Source organism: Canis aureus, chromosome 10 (genome assembly GCF_053574225.1).
Source record: "Canis aureus isolate CA01 chromosome 10, VMU_Caureus_v.1.0, whole genome shotgun sequence".
NCBI classification, from domain to species: domain Eukaryota; kingdom Metazoa; phylum Chordata; class Mammalia; order Carnivora; family Canidae; genus Canis; species Canis aureus.
In genome coordinates, this window is record NC_135620.1 from 38,073,915 (window position 1) to 38,096,022 (window position 22,108).

Here is a 22,108-nt window from a genome sequence, read left to right on the forward strand (position 1 = left end):
ATTTAAGAAGTCATCTTGTTACTGTCCACTTAATAGCTGGGGCGGGCATTGAGAGGCAGCCTCGGGCTTACCAAAGATGCAGGTTAGTAGGGGTGTGTGTGTGTGTGTGTGTGTGCATGTGCTTGTATGTTGGGAGGGGAGGGAGAAAGGCAAGAAGAAAGAGAAAGAGGAGGGGAGGGAGAGCAGGAGCGGGAAAGAGAGAGAGAGAGAGAGAGAGAGAGAGAATGTGTGTGTACATCAGGGAACTCTGGGAAAGCCGAGCCCTTGTACTCAATTTCCCCTTCACAAGGGATAAACAGGCAATTACGCATCCTTTTATATTTGATGGCCAAGTGCTGAACTGGAAAGCACACTATTAGTTTGTGTCCCTTCAGGGCCAGGGCAATAAGTAGCCAGGAGAGCTGGGACTGCAGCAGAGAGGGTGTTGTCTGCTGTTAGTGTGACAGTCTTGTCAGCAGCATTCACATTACTGGAAGGTAATAAAGTGACAAGTAAGTTATTAGAAAGATATGAGGTGAAATTGAACTGAAGCTTCTCACTACTCAGCCCAGCTTTTTCCTCTCCTCTTTCCTAATGGTCCACTATTTGTTACAAACTGAGCCTTGTCTTGATACTCTATAAAAAAAGGATTTTTTTTTTTTTTTGCAGTAAAGGTCAAATGAATTTACAATAACACTTTGGAAAAAAATAAAGATAGTCTTATAACAAGTCTAGTATGTTGCTTCAAAAATATATATAGCATTATAATGACCAATAATGCCGATCCAATTTGGTGTACTTGTAAAAATGCTCTTCTAAAAAAAAAATCCGTTATTAGGCATTTGGAGTTTTCAACAAATGCCAAAAGACAATATTTGATGTCCAGTTATTGCCGTGTGACCACAAGCTTCATCTTGGGCAAGATATGGAAAGAATGGGGATGACGAAAGGACACAGGGAAGGATGCACATTTGGGCCAGACCAATGCAGACTAATTCACCTGTCAGTTTTATGGTTGATTTACAAACTAATTTCAAGTTACCCTTTATGGGGAGCAACTTTCCAACTATAGGGAATGCGGAAATGAGTCTGAGATGGGTCAGATATGGTCTTAATACTCACATGAGGAAGACTACCACATGGTTTAGCTTTGAGGGAAAACTTGAACACAGAAAAGTTTTATGCTTCTTAGGAAGGTAAATGATCAAGAAGTCTAGCCAAGTGGCATCATGGCTACAGGAGCAAGCAAAAGTAATAAGGGAGAAAATACACTTAAGAGCACAGTTTGACCACCAGCCTTGCCTGGTGACCCATCATATCTAATTACGCCCCTAAGGGACCCTGGCATCACTTCCCACCTGCAAAACAAAACCAAAAACAAAGAAAAAAAAATCCCACAACCGCCCTTGTTTGCTCTTCTGACCCATAGGAACCTGTTATTCCATGCAATTTCTTTGCCTTCCCCGTTGTTCAGACTGGGGTGCTGTGGAGCACCTGGTCACGGGGCTCTGCGGGGCAGTGCACCGGTATGCTTTCACCCGCTGCTAGGCACAGTTGTACCAGACCTTTCTTCTGCACCAACACTCACGGTTCATTCTCTATTTTCTTTTCTAGCTACCCCAAACCAGGGCAGGTACCAATCCCTTACTTAGTATCGCTTACTCTGCTTTTTGGAAAAACTCATTCCTTCCAATGTCTTTTAGCACCTGCCTTTTATTGCCCTCCTTACACACTTAAGACGCTTCCCATTAGAAAACAAAGAATGGGAGGGAGAAGCAAAATCCTCTAATTTAAATATTCCAAGTTTCTAAAAAATGTAATTTGTTATAATTGTTTAAAAGTTAAGAAAAGGAGTGTCTCCAGAGGATTAAAGAAAGTTTCTTCTGAATGACTTGTTTCTTTATGATAGCAGATGTAGTGTGTCTTATGACAGCTGAGTTTTATTTACTGTTAGTCAATCTAATCCAACACTAACAGACCAACTACAAGTTAGGACTGCTCAGGTCAACTGTTAGCAGTTAGCAGCATGTCCACGGGCTTCTTTGTCTTTTAATTGCCAGTGGCCCCCACTCTCATTTGCTTGGTACATATCCGGGGTGTGTACATAGGAAGGGGAACAAAAGGTCACTTTTTTATTTGGTGGGAATCTAGTGCTTGGTTTCTCCTGAGTAAAATGGGGAGAATGCCTCTCAACAGCCTGTTCTTAGTATATTCAAAGATTTTTTTTTTTTTTTAAGAGCAATGTATATACTAAGAGGGCTATTAACCAGTTAAGTGTCTTTCTCCTCTTACTGGAAAAGGGCCTGGAAATTCATGACCAAAGAAATCATACTACAAGAGCTGTGGCACTAGTGTGCTAAAAACGTTTTAAAAAAAATGTTTGTCACATGGAGAAGGAAAACATTAATACCTTCAAACCTTTAAAAGGCATCAGGCTGAATTGGACAGCTAGACTAAGATCTGAGATGCATTACACTGCGTTGACTTATCTTAATACAATTAATAGAACAAAGAATGTCAAGCTTTTAAATCACATTTTTAAAACCAAATTACTTATCATCTTTCTCTTGCTCTTTGTCGTCCCTCTCTGCAGCATGCAGATATTCCCTAAAGCAGACTAAGCCTTTCTGATTTGTACAAAAACATAGTTTAAAATGATCAAAACAGTAAGTTTCAACACCAGCTAGTGAACATGTACATTAATAATACTGACTCATTTTCTGTAACAAAACTGTGCTTATAATCAATCAAATGGGTAAAAGCTACTTGGATGAAAATCTGCATCACTATTAATTTTCAGCCAGCACAGAATGGATGCAGCTAGAGACAAACTGTTCCACAGTAGAAAACTCCTATGAAGAAACAAACGAGTCGGAACGGACAAAGTCGAAGGGCCCATTGATTAAAATGCTGATCTTTTTTTCCTTCCCATTTGCAAATAAGTCTTGGGATCACCATCCTAACTAGATTTACAGTTAAGTCAAAACACTGCACTCAGGCACACATCCCAAGAACAAGCAACACTTTGGGACAGGAAGCATTGTGCATTTCAGAATTTTACATTTTATGTACTGCTTCCATCCACTCCCCCTGTCCCTTTTAAAGCAAATAGGCTTTATACTGGAAAGTGTTATTCATCCATTTAGAAGGCCACCATAACATTTGGGCACTTGAGGCACAAAAGTAGTAAGTAGCAAATAGGCGAGATGCTTAAAAAGAGCCAGTTGTCCAGGACTCCTTGCCATTTCTCTGGCAAATCTCAGGATGAACACGTTCCTGTTTCCGAGCAAGGGAAATTCTACTTTGAGAATCTCATTACTTCTGGACTATTCTAACTGGCTCTTCACATTAGCCCAGTTTGTGGCAAGTAACAAACATTTGTTCTAAGCCGGGTTCATTTGCTGATGTGACCTGCTGACAGCTATGTAATTCACCCACTAGGGCTATTTGACCTTTTAGTTGACATTAAATTAAACAGACTAAACATTGATTCTGTACAAGATGAGTTCTAATATCTCAACCAAGAGTGTAATTTTTAAATATCACTGAAATAAAAATGTGTTATTTTTGTAAAACGAGGTGTAATTCAGTCTATCACAATTGAAAAGCTAGTGTTTCCCTAATCTTTTGTTGGGATACTAAAAATATTTTTTCCACCCTTTTTGAATTGAATCATTTGGTAATGGGGCAACAGCGCAACACAGAGAACGCTAAGAGGACCAAAATGTTTGCAAACAAACTTTCATTATTCTAGTTCAATTTTTCACAAACATACTGTACATAGTCTTATATGGTATAAAACAAAGGAAAACATCTCTGTCTATTCAATTTAACACAACACCAAAATAAAGCAATTAAGACTTTGGGGAATTCAAAGGTACAAGAAAACAAAAATGGTTATTACTAATTCCTCAGCTTTTTACCGTAAACATTTGTCATTTAACAGACATAGTGTTTGATATGGTTTCTTTTGTACTGTGAATACTTTTGGTCTTTCCTCACTGGAGAACAAATGAATTAAACGAACCCCATAGCTTCCTCTGAAGGAGATGAAAAGATGAAGCTTCTAGACAAGTCTAGCTTATCTTTAAAAATCTATTGTTTCTGAAATTTTTACAAATAAAAATACTGAATCCTCAACTAATGATGCTTATTTTTGGAAACAATAAATACTGTGAGGTACAATAAATCCTACAGGAATAATAACAACAACAGAAACATATTAACAGTTTCCTTTGGCAAATTTAACGGAAGTGAATGCTGATGTGAACACAGAAAAAATAATAACAAAACATATGAAAAATGGAAACATGCAAAGTTCAAACAAGGGGGTATTTCTAACTTTGAGACCGATGAGAGAAATGTTTGAGGCCATTAAATGCAGAAAAGAAATACATTCTCTTTAAGTTACTGTGTACTGTTAGACAAAATATTCCTTGTTTATCTGTCCCCCCCATTTAAAAAAAAAGAAAAAAGAAAAAAAAAGACAACAAAACACAGTCTGCAATGCACATCCTAATGGTTTTGGCTACAGACCGAACTTGAGTAAATATCATCATTTAGTCAGTATGTTGTGGTAGCTGAGGGCTGCCCATGTGGTTAACCAGCTCAGGCAACATGTGTAAACATCGGAAACAAAACAAAACAAAACAAAAAAGGTTTGGAGAATCGTCTCCCCCTCTTTCTCACTCTCAATTGCTTGGTTTCAGGCTTGCTTTCATTTCTCTCTGACAAATCATGTGGGGAAACACAAAACACTCAACAGTGAGAGATCCTATTTTAAACCCCCCTTCGTCTGGCTTTTCAGAAAGGAGTGTTGCTCAATTCAAGTTCAGCACATGTTTTCAAAGCTTCCAAGTACTGCTGCTGTGAAATGTCTTTTGATTTTGTCTATCAAACAGGCCTGAATCATAGGACTACTGCAGAACTTGTAACAAATTAGACAGCCATACAACAGACCAACCCAGTTCAGACTTCTTTCTTTTTAAAGGAGAAGGGTTAGGTCCTTAGAAATGAGTGTTCAACACTTTTACTGTATTCAGCTTTGTTCCATAGTGAGTAGTTTGAGCTTTTGTATCCTGAAATATTATCCTGCCTCTGAAGACTAAATGCCTTGGCTGTTTCACACCACATAATTTTGTTTTCCTTTTATGTAACTTAACATATAAGCAAGAAGGATGCAATGTTGATTCTAATAACATTCGGCACTTGAAAGAATCACCAAGTGTTTTTTTTTTTAAAAGCGGTTTTCTGGTGGCCGACAAATTGGCCTGTGGTTATGTTGAGTGACTAATTGTATTTTCTTTTCTGGAAACTTGTGCAAAGTTGGCAGTTTTGTGTTAACACTAATACTTTTGTTTGGCATTTGTGCCCTATACTGACCAGACCATTTTTATACACGTGAATTTTTTTTAAAAAAGACACTTACTTGAAGTATGGCAATAGTTTAAGGATAAGAAAGAAGCATGGATATTACACATCCCCTTGTAGTGTATGAAAAAAAGTGCATGACTGGATTTATGTACTAGTACAGGACATTTTAAAAAATCAGATCTGTGCTGTGAAGCATGCCAGCACCTCTTTATCACTATATCTAGCAGGTAGTAAAAACAAGACCATGTTTTTTTTTTTTTTTAAATGTGCATTAATGCTAACATAAATGAATAGAGCTAGCCAGCAAACTATTTTTTTCCTGCATATCTAACAGCTGGATGTAACTGTAAAAATTAAACAAAAGAGTTAAACAACCATCAATACAATTGCTTTACATCATTGGCCTCTCAAGGCTAAATATTTACAGGTGAATCTGCCATGCTTTAATTGAAGATTCTCTCAAAACCTTAAAGTTCACAAAAGACAACTATAAGAAGTTCCTTTTTTGTTTCTTTTTTCTTTTTTTCCCTTTTATTTTTTTGCAGGCAACAGTCATGGGTACAACAAATTGTCCCTCTGGACAGGACCAAGAATTCTTATTCTGTCAGAATTTGGGCTAGTTGCACACTTTATGTTTGTGTGTGTGTGTGTGTGTTTTAAGGGTACTTTGTTTTTACCCTAAATTAAAGATTCCACCCCTTTCCCAAAACTATAAAGGAAAAATAAAACAATTTCAAAAGCACCTAGTGTTTATCTTTTTATATCTAAATAAAAGAAAATATGTGTGTGTGTGTGTGTATATGTAGACTCAGAGGTCTACATATGTACACACCCACACCCACACCCACCCAGGTACACAAGCACACACTGACTATGGCAGTTCAAATATGTAGGCCATCTGGTGAGAGCTGGCATCTGTAGTGTCCGTTCTGAGACTAATCTACTGAAGTGAAGGGAATGTTTTTGTGGAGGTTAGGGTTCTGACTGTGCCGATTTCGGCTTCGCACAGAGGAAAACATCATATTGCAACCAGGGACTTTGCACTTGTGCATTTCTCGCAAATGCACAGTTTTGTAGTGCACTCTCAGAGTCCCCTTGTTGCTGTACATTTTGTGGCAAATGTTGCACATGATCCCACCATTGCTCCCGGACAAGCTGTTGAACATCAGAGATCCTGAGACTTCAGCCCCGAGACTGCCAGGGAGGGCAGGGGCCTCGGCCTTGTGTGCGGACTCCCCACTGTCACTCGCCCCGTCAATGTCGTCGAGAAGAATCCCCTCATCACTGCCTGCGTCGGATTCTCGGGAGGAATGGATGCTACTGCTGGACTGGAGGCTGGAGGTGGTGCTCAGGTCAAGGACCATGTAGTCCTCTGCCATGCCTCTCCCGTACCCATTCAGGTGGGAGTCTTCAGTCCCTGCGGGAGAGGAGGCATCTTCCCTGACATCGAGCCCCAAGGGGTGCTGGGCACCATAGATCTTCATCAAAAATTCATCCCGAAGGTCCTTGCTAAGGGAGGGCTGCGCTGAGTCCAGGCCCATGTCATCGAGTTCTTTGGTCAACAGTTTGCGATGCAGGTTTATGTTGGCACTGTGTCTAGGAAAACAAGAGGGAAGGGGGGGAGGTGTATGGGGAGTGGGGAGGGTGAGAAAAAGGAGAACATTTTAAAATTGATTCAGCTTCCACCAGGCATCAAATAAGCACATTCATTGCTAATTACACCATTACAAAAGCAAACATTTCTCTATATTCTCAGGATTTGGGAATAAGTGGTGGTGGGGAATGCAGTAAGGGGAGCTTTTCATTAACATAATTTTTATAAGAGTAAAATTCTTCAATGGTAGAATGAATGCAAATCCACACACCTTTTTCTCAATGATATTGTTAGCTTTACTAGGTAGCAGCATCAGCTACAGAAAATCTCACAGCAGAGATTGCAGAATATATATTAAATAGGATAAAAGAATGGAAACATGCTGCCCATCTAAACTGACTAATTCGAATTTACACCTAAAAAAAAAAAGCCAAGCCCCTTTTCTCCTTCAGTGCTTTATTTAGAGGTATAAAAAAGGTCAATTCTTTAAAAAAGTAAATGGTCTAGATAATTTCAGTTTAACTTCCAAAAAGTTACCCCTCACCTTTCTACACTTCATTCACATCTTAGGAAGGAAAAGATTTAGTTTTATAGATTAGCAATTTGAAATAGGGTTACAGACTATATCATAAATTCCTTTCCTCAGATTAATTTGGAATCTCAACTAATCTAATGGTAAACTATGCTTCATTTTCAGAAGCTGCTGCATTTTAGAGTTGAAAATGCTTTCACCAAGTAATTCAACTTTTTAAAATGTAATCCTTTAAAACAAAACCTGAAAAATAGAAATTATTTTTTAAAATAAAACCCACCCACCGTTTAAAAAAATCACACTAAACAAGAGAAAAAAACCCAAAGGGACAAAAAAGAAAAAAAACCCACACAATAAATAACCCCCAAATCAAGCACAACAAAGGTCCCCCTATTTTAACAACTGGAATCTGTATTTCTGAGACAAGCAAAACTTTTACTCTACTAAGTGCTTTGCTTGTGTAAAAAAAAAAGATAGGATTTGTCCCACAGCATCCATAGGGATGTCATGATTTACAAAGCCTGATATGTTATTATCTATCTGAAAACATTGCTTTTGTATTTACATCCCCCATTTATTTTTAAAGTGCCCTTGGGCATATACCTCTCACCACCTGAAAAGGCTCTCATGTTTGACAAGTACCTAAATTGAAGGAAACCCTTCCAAAAAATACACCAATAAATAAATACACAGATACATAAAAGCTTCTTGATAATGTCAGAAGCTCTACATCTTGAAGAAGTAATTGTGATAATAGAAATGACCTAGAATGGCCAGTATAACATTCAACAGACCTCCTGATTATAATTAAAACATATGGAAGACCAAAACGAGTCACTCCATTTTGTGACCAGCATGGCTAATTTCTTAGAGATGGTTGAGAGGTATGTGCCTCAGAGACAAGAAAGGTAGGAAAGACTTCTCCACCTTTCCACACAAGACAATAAATAGCACTCCGGGTGTTAAGGAGCAGAGGGGCAGCAGCCCTCTCCACACTGCACTTAGGAAGGCTGAGCTTACCTTGTGATAATAAGATCAGCTTTCTAATCTTTTGCTAAATCGATCACAAAAGAAAGCAAGAATGAGAGACAGAGAGAGAGAAAGAGAGAAAGAGAGAGAGAGAGAAAACAAATTCACATTCTAGACATCTGGTTTAAAAAAAACTTAAACAATAAAATAGGGATTTAAAATGTTCTGATCACAAAATCATTTTCTGTCATAAGCGATCAACTTATATGCTGTCTTGATGATTTTCAGATCAGCTGTATAATCCAAAAATCATAAATTGAATTAAGATAAACCAAATCCACAGCATCATTATCATCCATAAATGAGTTCTACACGGATGCATGCAGGGTGTGAGTGTGTGAGTGATAAACAGAAGCTGTCCCCACAGTCCCTGCTCTGACACTCTGGCTCCCTGTTTCCTCGGTGTCAGATGGCAGATGACTCCAAGTGCAGGTTGCTAAGCAGAGGGCAGGAACTGCCTACCGCGTGGTCTTTACCCTGACACGTGGGTATGACACTCTCAGAGTTATTATAAGAATGTGGAAACCAAGTTACACTGCGTCCTATTACTCTATTGATAAAACAATCTGCCAACTGCAAGTAGCCCACAAAATCCTACCCGTTTATTATTTTTAACACCCTCCCCACTTTCTTAATTTCACAAGCACACATTTTGTGATGACTGTAATCTAGAACTCTGTTGCTTCTCACACATCTGCAGTTACCACTTCCTAGATTCACTGCTGAAAAAACAGCAGCCAGACACACAGCAGTCATATCAAGACACACTGAATAAGGAAGAATAAATTAACATTGACAAAAGGACACACTGATCACCCAGATGGACACTTCTTTCCTGAGATGACTTGTGAAATTACACATCTCTACTGATGTTACCAGGAAGAGATGTTTCTCTTCATTTCTCACTTACAGCAATAGAAATCTGTAATCTAATTAGATGATGTACCAGCCCTCAATATCTGTCAACCAAACGATGTGCAGAAATGTGTAGACCAGCTCTGGCACTCTATTCAACAGTGTCCCTTTTCCGCTGTCAGCAGTACTGTTGGCCTCTGCTAATATAATTACATTGACTTTTATTCAATTAAGTGCCATCCCTTGCTTAAAAAAAAAAAGGCTATTTTATCAATTGATTCAGGTGTAATGCAATAATAAAGATGAACTCATGGCAGTGCATTAGCTCTGCTGTTCATAACTTCAGTACAAGGGTTCATTCATGATAGTCGATTTCCATTATGCAACCACAGTTCAAGAGAATTGATTCTTTTATGCTCATTTCTTAATCTATTTCATTTTTGTTTAATAATCTTCCTAAATACCATATGCAAAACACATGAAGTGGGGATGGGAAGAATAGGCTGTGGGAAGTCTGTTCATTCATCCTCATGGCAGTGAGCTTGGTGGTTTTCTAGCAAACTCACAGTAACTGGGATGGAAAGAGGAAAAGTGAGAGAAGTAGAGAAAGAAGACAGACAGTTTCTCTAGCAAGTACTGATCCTGTTCCTTAAGAGATTAGGTTTGGTCTCTACTGAGCAGACAAAAGGCAGCACCTGATCTTAACAAAGACCTATAGTTGGACTCTGGAGTCAGTCGATCCAAACCATTAATTGTCGTAAAACATGGTCCTCACAAAGAGATACAAAGGCCTAGGGCTAATGGCAATTTACAAGTTTATTTGGATCAGCAAAATTAAAGAGGTAAAAAGATAGGGAAGATGGAAGAGACACAGAAAGAACTCATGCCTACTGACCATCAGATACAGAGAAGAGGATCCTAAAATGGGAGGAAGGCCAGAGAGTGCTGGAGATAGAAGGACCTGAGCAGAGGAAGCAAGGTGCAGATGTATGTGGTAAGAGGAAGGAGGAATCTATGAAGGAACCTAATTTTGAGTTCTCCAGAGATTTAGTTTTTACTTTTTCTAGATATAGACTTATTGTGGATATTTTATCTCCAGAATAGAGAGAGAAATAATCATTAACAAAAATCTATATTAGAACTTATTATAACTTACAAGAAAATAAACAGCATGAAAGCTCTTTCCACTTGCTTTGATTAGGTAGGAAATGCTGATACATAGACGTAAATCCCTCTCATGGAAAAAAAAAAATGACTGGGATGGAGAGAGAAGATGAGTTCCTAAGTAGAAAGGGTAAGGATATGGTTTTAACAGGGATCTGGTATTAATTAGTACAGTGCTACACCCTAAAAGAGGAGTCCAAAATGGGGCTCCAAGATGGCCACTTTCAAGAAGGATGCAAACTAGATCTCATTTAACCTCCACTCTCCTTCACTGAAGTAGAATACTTTGCACATAGCAAATACTTGAAAAATACTTTTATTCGCCTTCAATCAGTAATATGCACAAGTCTTAGTGCAGCTTTTCCCAAAATACATTGTTGAAGAGAAAACAAAGATCCCAAGACTGGAAGCACAAAACAGAATATTTAAGAAAAGGCAGTTGTGATAGAGCAAAGCATAATTCTGACCCTATTAATACTTCAGTGTGGTGCACAGAAATGCTATATAATTAAGGCATGCCACAGCCCTGTCACTTGGGCTATGCTTGGAATTACAACTGCTTCCTCTGAATCTCTGTACTCTTTCCTATTCTCTCCATACTGCGAGTTTGCCAAATGCCTTTTGAAAGCTAACATTATTCTTAAGAATAAAGAGTAATGAAGGCTTGGATAGGGGAGGTCATAAAACTTAACATTTTGAGATCCTGAGTGGAAGTACTGTAACTGGACTAAAGTGGACCACCATTCTTTTTCTGTTTCTTTAATAAAAATTTTACTTATGTCAATTATGTCTCAATTAAAAAAAAAGAAAGAAAACTTTACTATGCAAACCACAGAAGACACTGAATTTATCAAATACAGTTAAGTAACTTCATAAATGCAAGTGAGAGAAAGTAAGTCTTGGTGGGCATTTCTTTTCTCATGTCTCTTTTGATGTTCTAATGCCAGTCCAACTTAATAACAATGTTGACTCATAAAAATTAAAGTTAAAAACATTGAAAAGAAATAGTGTTTTGAAGTTTTAACTTTGACTTTGATATACAGGGAAGAACTTTAAAAAAAAAAGATTATTTATTCATGAGAGATACAGAAAGAGAGAGGCAGAGACAGAGGCAGAGGGAGAAGCAGGCTCCATGCAGAGAGCCTGATGTGGGACTCGATCCCAGGATTGTGAGATCATGATCCCAGTTGAATGCAGATGTTCAACCGCTGAGCCACCCAGGAGTCCCCAAAAGAACTTTTTTTTTTTAAAGAAAAAGTTTCATGTCCAAAAGAATATACTGGTCAAAACTGAATAGTGAATCAGATCATAGGTCACACGAGAAGTTCAACAATCTAATAAATTTGAATTCTTAATCAGTTTTGAACCATTCTAAACTTAGTGAAACAAAATACTTGATAAATAATATTTCAGGCAAAATAGAATTGAGGCTCCATTTTGGATTTTTATCTTTATTTTCTTGTTTATCTCTGCCACTCAACACACACACACACACACACACACACCTCAAATTATACTGTCCAGAATGATCAGTGATGTATACATAACAGATATCATATATATGGTGTGTGTGTGTGTGTGTGTGTGTGTGTATGCATATGTGAGGATAGAGAAATAAATTTGTAACCAATCTGGAAAAACCTAGATGCCAGATGAGTGTACTGTGGGATATTGAATCAATAATACTCTTGAACAGAAATGTACATCATCTATCTAAATCCACAGAAATGCAAAATTAAAACCTCTGCCCCTCATTAATTCTCTTCTTATCTGGATTGCTATGACATTATCTGTTATATTTAACTCCTCAAAATTTTTGTATTAATGGTAGGAGGCTCACAGCTCTGTGAGTTAAATGACATTTTAGATAGTACACATTTCTTCAAAACTCATAGTTGTTCTATAGGTTGTTATTTAAAGATCCTCTCCAGAAGAGCTGAAAACCATCTCTAGCTCACATACACAATGTACAATTTTAGTAAATGCTCAAAAAAAAATCCCCAAAGAAGTACATACTAATGCAAGAAATAAAAGCTAAGCAAATTCTTGCAAATTAAAAGTATGAAATTCAGTCACTTCAATCTCTTTCAATATAAAACAAATCATCCATACTGGTCACGCAGACAGTTCCCTCTACATTCAAATTATTCACTTGAAGATAAGCTCCCACCAAACTCTTTAGGGGTTTAGCTAATTTACTGCACAGATACGGCACGTCTGTTGTAATAACAGGTAGGATGTATTGGGGTCGACCATTTATCAGAATTAGACTTCTTTTCTCAATTCACAGTGAATTATGCTGCCTACATGACTCCCCTCTCTCAGAGCCTGCCATCCCCTCACGGCCCCTAATGTGGCAGGCAAACAAAATTGACAGTCTCATCTTGTCAACAAGGGGTGATTCTCCTGAGAAGCCATTTAACTTTGCCTAGGAAGCAATGTATTAATGTGCATGTCCCAGCAATGTTAATCATCTTCAAGCTTCCGACCTAACTTTGACGTGAACGAAATCACCAAATTTGTTTACTAAATGAATCGTAATATGCTAATAAGAAAGCATGACATATATGGAAAAGCCAAACAGATGGTTTGTTTACTCCACTTTGCAACTTTATAAATGTTGTAACTCTGAAGATGTTAGTGAGAATTATTGGTTTGTTGGCAGAGGCAAACGTGTCTTTCGCATACTAAATCTGGCGCTACAGTTAGAAAACAATTTGTCATTGCTGTGGAATGCATAAAAAATGTTAATGTAGTAATGGCATTTGGGAAGGCAGATTGGTAGATGGAAAATGTGTATGCCGGATGCTCAGGTTAAGTGTAGAATTGATATCCGACAGCCCATTCCCTAACCATTTTACTTTTGAGTTGTATCTGACACATCAAGGCTTCTCCAGGGTGCTGATTGAATTCAATTGGTACCTGTTGCACTGTAACGTGAGAGGAGTGCTACACTGTGAAGAGGGTTATGTTTTCACAGCATTCAGAAGTTTTCTCAATCAGGCAGCTCATATGGTGCTCAGTTTACTACTTACTATTGGTGGGTAAGAAAAAGGCCTCGAACACTGGTGTCTTTTTTTTTTTTTTTTTTACACTGGTGTCTTTTAAGGAATGAAATGAACCTGAGCTATAATTTTAGGTTTTATATATGTATATTTTTACCCTGGATGAACTAACCATCAAGTCTTTGTCTTCCAACCCTTGTGTTATAGTCTGACTTATATAAAAAATTCAGAAGACTTATGTCTAAAATAACAGGAATGCATTTTTTTCTCTTGAAAATTTTCTGCCATTTTAAAAATAAGCATTCTTTTTTTAATATGTACAATGTGAAACCTCAATTTCTTTCTGAGATCTTTTTCAAAGGCAATACTTCCTAAGATTAAATATTCAAAATGTTTTACATCATTAAAATGGTTAAGGTCTTTTAAAAAGGTAAGATTAGGAGTGTATGAGTTCCCTAAGGAAAGGGACAGAATTTTGTAGACCATCAGTATTATTATTTAGCTATGGCCTTATGTTGAATTCTGCATTAAAAATGAAACTACTTAAGATACGTGGACAAAATGAATGCACAAAATCTAATTTATGTTTTTGGTTAAATGAGGTCAAAAGTACCAATGAAAACATGAAAACTTTAGTTAACTAGGCAGCAATGTACCTATGCTACTAAACATCTCAATCTTTAGAAACAATTTTTTGAAATTATTTTTACTTTTTATTCACATGAGCATAGGGAATACAGAATTTTATATTGAAAGACTGCTTATTTCTCTCAATATTAAGGACCACTCCCCCCAATTTCTTAGTCCTACATATTGAGACTACCACTGATCTTATGGGATTTCCTGATGTACCACCATATAGTGCTGAAATTTTTACCCAAGTGCAAAAGAGAAATGAGAGAACAAAGTGATCTAAAGAAACCACTGAGTTTATTTTGCTGCCCAAGGATCACTTTGGAGCAAGAAACATTAGCGGCTATCCCAGCCTGGCGCTTATATCTCATTTGAAATATCTCCTCATTCCTGACCAACAAAGAAAATTTCAATAAAGTACTTTTACTGGTTTAACAACAGTGAGCTCCTGGGATTGTCAAAGTGCTAAGCCTTTTCCAAGGAGAGAAAAAATCAGCAGCTCAAATATAATTAACCTTCTATTCTCAATGCAAACTGCCACGCACAGGAGCTCTGCAGTCTATTAGCAAAGTTATAATGGCCAACAGGCAGAAGCAAAATTGGTCAAAAAGTTGGCTGCTGCTGTCATATTTTTGGAATTATGATTAATGACACTAATAATGTGGATGATTACTGATATGTGTATCTCCAGCAGTTTATCATATTGCTCTGGCTGCCTACGTCCACAATAAACAGGATGCTATCATTTACCTCTTTATTGAAGGCAATCCTTCTCTTGAAGGAGCATATTCTAATTACTTCGTAATGTTTTATGTCTTAAACATTTTGCAGCTCTGGACCTTGCCAACTGCTTCATGTCTACCATTGATTAATTACTGAATGTTTAATCAAAATTTAGAATCTAATGTAGTCATTTATGAGCACACTGCAGTGCCAAAGTAGTTAGGCTTTGCTCCCAAGTTTGGAGAATGTTGGGTTCAAAATCAAATCCCAGCTATGCATGAGGATCCAAGAATTTCACCTTGGGTGCTCTGAGGTTGCCAATTCTATCTCTGCTGATGAATGGAAGGTAATCTAACTACAGGGTAAACAGCATCTTTACCCACCCTCTCCCTACTGATTTCCCCAATTCCCTAATCAGCAGAGCAGCACCGTTGGCTGCTTCTGAGAACAAGGTCCTCGTGAATACCCATCATGAGAACATAGTTTTGAAGTGGTTAAACAAGTGAAAAATAATTTGCTGGGACAAATACATGAGTTTTTTTTTAATGTGGATTTTTTATGGTACTGTCATACAACCATTCACCGTTGAAGTTAAGTGTTTTTTTAATACCATTACTGAACTGCTGAAATGGATGCTAATATAGCTTGGAGTGCTAATGTCAAGTCCTGGTAATAAAAAAGACAGACTGCTGAATGAAATAATTTCAAGTAAAAAATAGAACAAAAGTGCTCTCTCTCTTGCTCTCCACTTTTATTGAATTGGGACTGACTGAGCCAATTGCTTTAGAAGTCTGTAAAACACAATTACTAGTGAGCGAACTGACCCACCAGTGCCCCCTCAATGACAGAGCAGACTCAAAAGGCAGCAGAGTCAGAGCGGCCCCCTCAGCTGGCCATCAGACCGAAGAGGCTTCCTTCTGAACGTCTGTTGTGCTCATGGTCCAAATCTGCCTCCTTTTACTTACAAAATCTTGTTATTTCCCATCAATATGATAAAGTAACTTCATACGTTACTTTCCAAGATGAAGATGTCTGTTCTGGCAATTAAGGATGATCTGTCTTTTGATATTCTTATTTATGTGGATGTTTATGTATAAACACACATATACATTACGTGGATGCATTTAGATGAGGACGTTAGCATATTTTTTGAATAGCTGGTAATAATTCAGATTGATATATGCTCTAGCGAGATTGAAGCATCACTTACATATGTTTAGCTAGAAACACTTGGCTTTTTTTTTCCAAGGTAAAGCGAAATAATTAGAGCAAGCAAGAAAAAGAATTGAACTAGAAGTGGGTAACATTTTTCCCCCTAGTTAATAAAAGAAGTAATAAACTCCATAAAGTACTAGAGTTAAGATCACTAACACTTCAGGCATAACAGCTTTTTACCAGGAATTTACAACTCCTGTTTTAATTCAAGCAGCTTGCATTGGGACATAAAATCTAGGTATTTTTTAAAAGTGTAGTTTTATGTTAAGCAACTGAAGAAAAATTGTCCTTTCCTACAAAGTATTCTTGTCTCTTCTTTTGTGGCCTACTTCTTGCTCACATGTGTACACACACACACACCTTGGCACTCAAGAATCGAAGTTACTAAATCCCTTTTTTATGACATTGTAATTTTTTGGCAAGTGTAAACTCCTTTCATATTTTGCCACATTCATTTATTTGAAGCTTGTGGGAGTCTTACAGCAAAAATGTTAAATTATTTCTGAGGCTTAAAAAAAAAAAGAAAAAGAAAAAAGTGCTTTCTAGCCCGACCTTCACTAAGAAATTTCAACAGAGAAAGGAAGGTCTCCTTTTAGCATAACAACAAATGATCACTCACAGCGAGAGAGAGCTGGTAAGAAGCCTTTCACCTAAGAGAGAACCATACTGATAGAATTGACTAATATAGGTGTGCAGTCTTACAACCCACTTTCAGTGAGAATGGCCTGTGTTTTTTTAAAAAAGAAAGGATTATCTACTGAAACAAGTATCTCAAATAATTATGTAGAATAATTATGACCAATAAAATCTCTCAGGGTGTCAGAGAGATGGTGGCAGACCCAAGGGAGGCGGAAATCAGGAGGATGACCCTTGTTTCAAAGAGTTGCCATTGTGAAAAATACTGTCGGAGCACCCCAATACGTGCGTTCTGTTCTAAGTGCAATTTTGCCTGAATTTTCAAGATAATGCTGGCAAGAGTAACAGCTTGTTCCTTTCAAGGGAAGATAAGAACAAGGAGTATGTAGAAATGTGTTTTGTGCAATGAAAGTTATGTATGGATAAGAGATTTAATGTAACTTTCATCAATAGAAACGTTTAAGAATCTCTTTGTATCATGAAAAGGAAGTCGTTCATCCACCATTAAGCTGTGTTGTCTATTTGGTACTCGGTTTGGAAGACGGTGGAAGTGACTGGTGTAGTTCCTGGAATGGAGGAGTGAAAGGTCAGCAGAGGCTTAAATGAGCTTGTCTTACATCCAGCTGGGCCAGCAGGAGATCATTAGGAAGATCCGAGGCTCACTTTAGGCTTGTCAGAGCCTCTCCCCATGATACAAGGAGACCGTTTTGCTCATTGCTCTTCTCCCAGTGTATAAAAAGAACCCCAGAGACAGGAATGACACCGAAGTTTATCTTACTACCAAAGTTTCGCTTGAGGAGGGCACAACTAGCAATTACTCAGAAGGGGGATTTATTTTGTTTGTTTGCCTTTGATGGAAAGTAATGGAGATAAGTACAAAAGACCTATTGATCTGCTGGCTCCTATTGTGAAACCAAATAGAGTAAAGGAAGGGAAATCTCTTCCTTAACATTTAAGTGTCAGAGGACCTGCACAACTTTACTTTATAAAAGACTTTTGGAATAGAAGAGTTTTGGTTTGATTGGCAAACATAAAGGAAATGAAATGCCTTAAAATGTTCTCTACTTCTACTTAAAGAAAATTAACACACTGTATTTGACAGCTAATTATATTAAGGCAAATATACTAATAGTTATCTCAAACTGGTGCTAAGTGGCTCATTTCTTGAAGGTAGTGAAATCATGTGCATTTATTGAAAATCTCTCTTTAGAAAAGTTCTAAGTTTCCAAACATAGAGAATGATGGAAAAAATGGATGTTGCTGCTGAGAAGGTGATAACAGGAGACAGGTAGCATGTTCTCACATCTTCACCTCTGTTGTTAATGTATGCAGTGGCTCATCAGAGGTAGCTCATGTTAATTTATTCCTGCACACCTGTACAGGGCTGGAAGTCAGGTAATCAGACAGGCAAAAACTATACAGCTCTGCTTTTTAGCTACAGCTACCCAGAGGCCCATATAGGAACAAATTTAGTTCTGGAGACATCAGCAGGTTTTAATAAACCAAATACAGATGTCTTCCTCCATACAAATCAAGAAGTTTACATGTTTAAATCTGGACTGATTTAACTAGCAATCAAAGAGAAGGTTCACACTTGGCACCAATGGTTGCCTCATATTTATTTATAAATCACCCTAAGCAAATATTATTTTGTTTTTAAATTTATTCACGGGGCTGACTCATCTTTCCTACACCTTGAAGATTAAACATACATGCTTACCTTTCTAATAAAATTTAAGACAAACCTGGCAATCAGTGGCCACTACTCTCAGAAGAAAGGAACAAAGATGGTAAAGATCATGTAAGATGCAAAACAGATAAATAGTTCTTTCTATGCAGATCATCTAGTTTCCATGTACAAAGTCTTAATTTTAGTTGAGGGAGTTTTAAAACTGCTAGTCACTAAAACAGGTATAAACAGATTTTTAACATATTAGCAAATGATAAGAAGTTTAGAAAAGAGGACAGAAAGCCATTTATTTGTTGTTGTTTTAATAAAAGCCAAATGTAACTTATAAATGAGGTTCCCTTATACCTAGGTGATCCATGGCCACTCAGCCCAGGGATCAAAATTTAAGACAGGTGATGAGAAATGACCAAAGGTAAACTAGGCCCAGCTAATTCTGACTCTGACACATCTTCAAGAAAATTTCCTTTGTGAAGACTAGGTTCTAAGCCAGTCATAATTTCTTCTTCCCAGGGAGTTTTTCATGTGCATACTTCAAAATGGAGGGTCAGCTCCCTGATCCCTGAAAGAACAGCATCTTAGTAGCAGAAAAGTCAAGGGATAAACAAGAAGGAAGGGTGTTTAGGGAGTGTCAGGTCTAAGACTACACAACATTATCAGTTAATACTTAAACACTTTAGCAATCTCCTTATAGTACCACAGTTCTTCACAGAGCAAATAATTTACATTTCACTTCTATAAATCAGAATAAAAATTATTCCAACAGCCACATGGTAACTGGATGAATTGAACTTTGTGTATACTGCTGTCATTAGTGTGAAATGGTCTTCTTTGCTTTTGAATTTATTATACTCACACTCAGTCACAACTGTAAAAAAAAAAAAAAAAAAAAAAGGGATAACTTCAACATCGTGCTTAGAATCCTTGGCCCTAACAAACCAAGCATGCAACGCCCCTCCCCGCAAGGCTTCTCCCTTTGTATGACTTTAGACAAAGAACATTCTTGCTTTTCAAAAAGCCTTCAACATGATCTTATAAAATCTAGAAAGCCCACAAGCAAAGACCTGGAAATCACTAACTGCCAAATGTAAAACACAGTATTTAACATCTTTCTACTTATATCTTACTAACATACCTATTTAGAGACCAGAAATACAATTATCTCATCTATAGCCATTTTGGAAAAAGCCCAAGAAGACCTGGGTATCACTCCTGTAAGGTGTTCTAAGACCGAAGACAAGAAGACTGCTTTTATAAACAAAAGGAAGAGGGTTATTCTGTTAGTTTTATCACAAGACATCCTGTAGCCTTGCACACGTCAGCCCCCACTCAAAATCCCCTCTAATGCTTTATTTGCACAAGGAAGACACCGTGGAGTCAAGGATGGATGAATCAAGACTCTGGGGAAAGGAAAGAAATAGGCCTGAGGACAACAGGATTAAAGGCGAAGAAGGGTTTCTGTTTGGGAAGGTCTGTTGGCTCAGAGAAAGGTAGAGAACATTTGTCTTAGCTTCATCGTGAATTGAAGAAGAAAAAAGCAGGGACACATGTCCTGGTGTTCTCATGATTAATACAATAAAAGTGAAGAGAAAGGGGAAGATAAGTCCAAACGGTAGATCAGATATGTGGTCCAAGAGGCTCTGTGAAACAGAAGATTAAGTCATAACATCAGTGGAAGAAGTGATGATAACGGGCTGAAATGGTAGTATAGTTTATATTTGAGCTCACTCTGTAGAGATGCAGGAAGAGGCAGGTACCTCAATGGCATCACTGTTTCTGGTGATGTGGTGGTAGCTATGCTTGCATCATTATGTTAATTCAAGTCACAGACTCAACAAGGATGAACCTTTTTGTAAGGACAAAAATGGCAAAGTATCATAGTTTTTGTTAAGTTTTTAACTCGAGATTAAAAAATGTGCATTCTTGAAAAGCAAAACTTCAAGTGAGAATCAAGATACTTTCTTTGTACAATATATATATTTTTTCAATTTGCTTTTATTCATTTATCATGTGTTACAAAACTCCAGAATTATAAAGATTAGCTGTGATGTGAGATTTCACCCAAATGAAATGCATCACCTCTTTGGAGGTTTGTGGTCTCCTGTGTGACTGAACACACATGGGAGAGTATCTGTACTCTGCTTCCCTAGAATATCCCACATATCCTAGACACTGTTCTAAATTTCCATATGCTAGTCATCTGCCAAGCTCCTAATCCTTAGAATAAAAATGGAGATTGAAATATTCTCTTGCTATTAATAAATGTTTTTCCTTAGACAAACCACCCTTTCAACAGTACCTCCTTATGCATTAGGACATAAAAACACAAGTGCTTGTGTTTTCTAGTGGTTTGACATAAATGAAAGCACCACGTTTCGGGTGTTGTAGCCTTTTGGTCACAGAGCCATTTATTCCAGTATTATGACTTGCAGTATTTTCAGCAAACCAACTAAAACTGTGATAGGAATTCATGCAAATAAGCTTAAATTTTGGCTTGTCTTCAAACACTCCATTTCCATAAATATTTTATGCAGGTTTTCATGAGTCTTTTATTTTTGTTAAAAAAAAAATTCAATGCATTAACCTCATCACAAGTGCACTATTTCAAATATAAAAGAATGAGTATTACTCACAAACTTGGGGGTGGGAGGTTGTATATAGTATTATATTTTATTATTCAAATTATAGCTATCTCTTCTGCTGTATTCTGGTACTGGGAACGATAACTCAGACCTGAAAAGAATTTTGTGACTGTAAACCGTTTTTACAGAACAAGGTAAATGGGAGTGGGGAAGGGGTGGGAAGGAGAAATCTTTAAGGATAAAGATTTCTCTTCAAAGCATGTTTTGAGTTGTATAAAGAGAGCCACTTATTTTTCTCAGAAATTTTGCTTTTAATGGATTGGGCTCCCTTGCATTTCAGTATGATGGAAAATATTTTTTAACTTTTATTTTAAAAAAGATTTATCTTTTAAATATGGAGACAAAACAGAGTATTCTAGAAGCAGGTCACTACTTTTCAGTGGTACTTTTATTATATGTTACTTTGTTAAAGAATTCTACCCAATGGATAAGCACAAAAATTGGGGGGAGGGTGGCTATTTGGAAACTTCCTAGTTAATTTTGTTTCTTCTACATATATTGATTTTTACCATGTAATAGCATTTTGTCTAAAAATATTTTTAAAAGACAGTGTAAAACCAAAAAACCACATTAGACATAAGAGGAAGAATTAACTGGTGTGTGATTCTGGGTTGGGCTGGTGTATTATGTAAATGATCTGCTTGCAAGCTTATCTCCCCAAGCGTAGGATAACTGTGTTACCCCACCACTGACCACCTTGACACATTCCATTTATATTACATTTTCTTTAGGATTGAAAAAGAACATTGGAGGTTTAAGACCAGCTGCTTCTGTTTAAACCCAACTGTTTCAGAGCTGTAGCCACATAGCTAGGGTCTGATGTCATCTCAAGGCTGGACATAATATATTCTAACTGATCCTAAAAGTATATGCATGCCTCCCCTTCTGTGCATAATTCCCACGATAGACTATATTTTAGAGATGTACTCAGAGACACTGTGACGTTCAAATAAAGAAACCCATACCACCACACCATTTCCCCACATTAGTAATTATTTTGGTCCCATTTTCTTCTGATATTTTCATGACTCTTAATTAAAA

The 22,108-nt window shown here is 37.3% G+C and overlaps 1 protein-coding gene across 26 annotated transcripts in view; it reads right to left on the reverse strand.

Annotated features, from left to right (window-relative positions):
- Positions 1-3,704: 3,704 nt before the first annotated feature.
- Positions 3,705-22,108, reverse strand: part of BNC2 (basonuclin zinc finger protein 2) — a 436,884-nt gene continuing 418,480 nt past the window's right edge. For 21 of the 26 annotated variants that reach the window (XM_077912048.1, XM_077912060.1, XM_077912069.1 and 18 more), the window contains one exon: positions 3,705-6,948. In XM_077912048.1, coding sequence (XP_077768174.1) covers positions 6,288-6,948 — 661 coding nt within the window. In that variant the 3' untranslated portion in view covers positions 3,705-6,287. Of the gene's footprint in view, positions 6,949-8,498; positions 8,533-22,108 lie in introns of all 26 variants that reach the window. The other 5 variants (XM_077912071.1, XM_077912063.1, XM_077912066.1 and 2 more) reach the window with 4 other exon arrangements.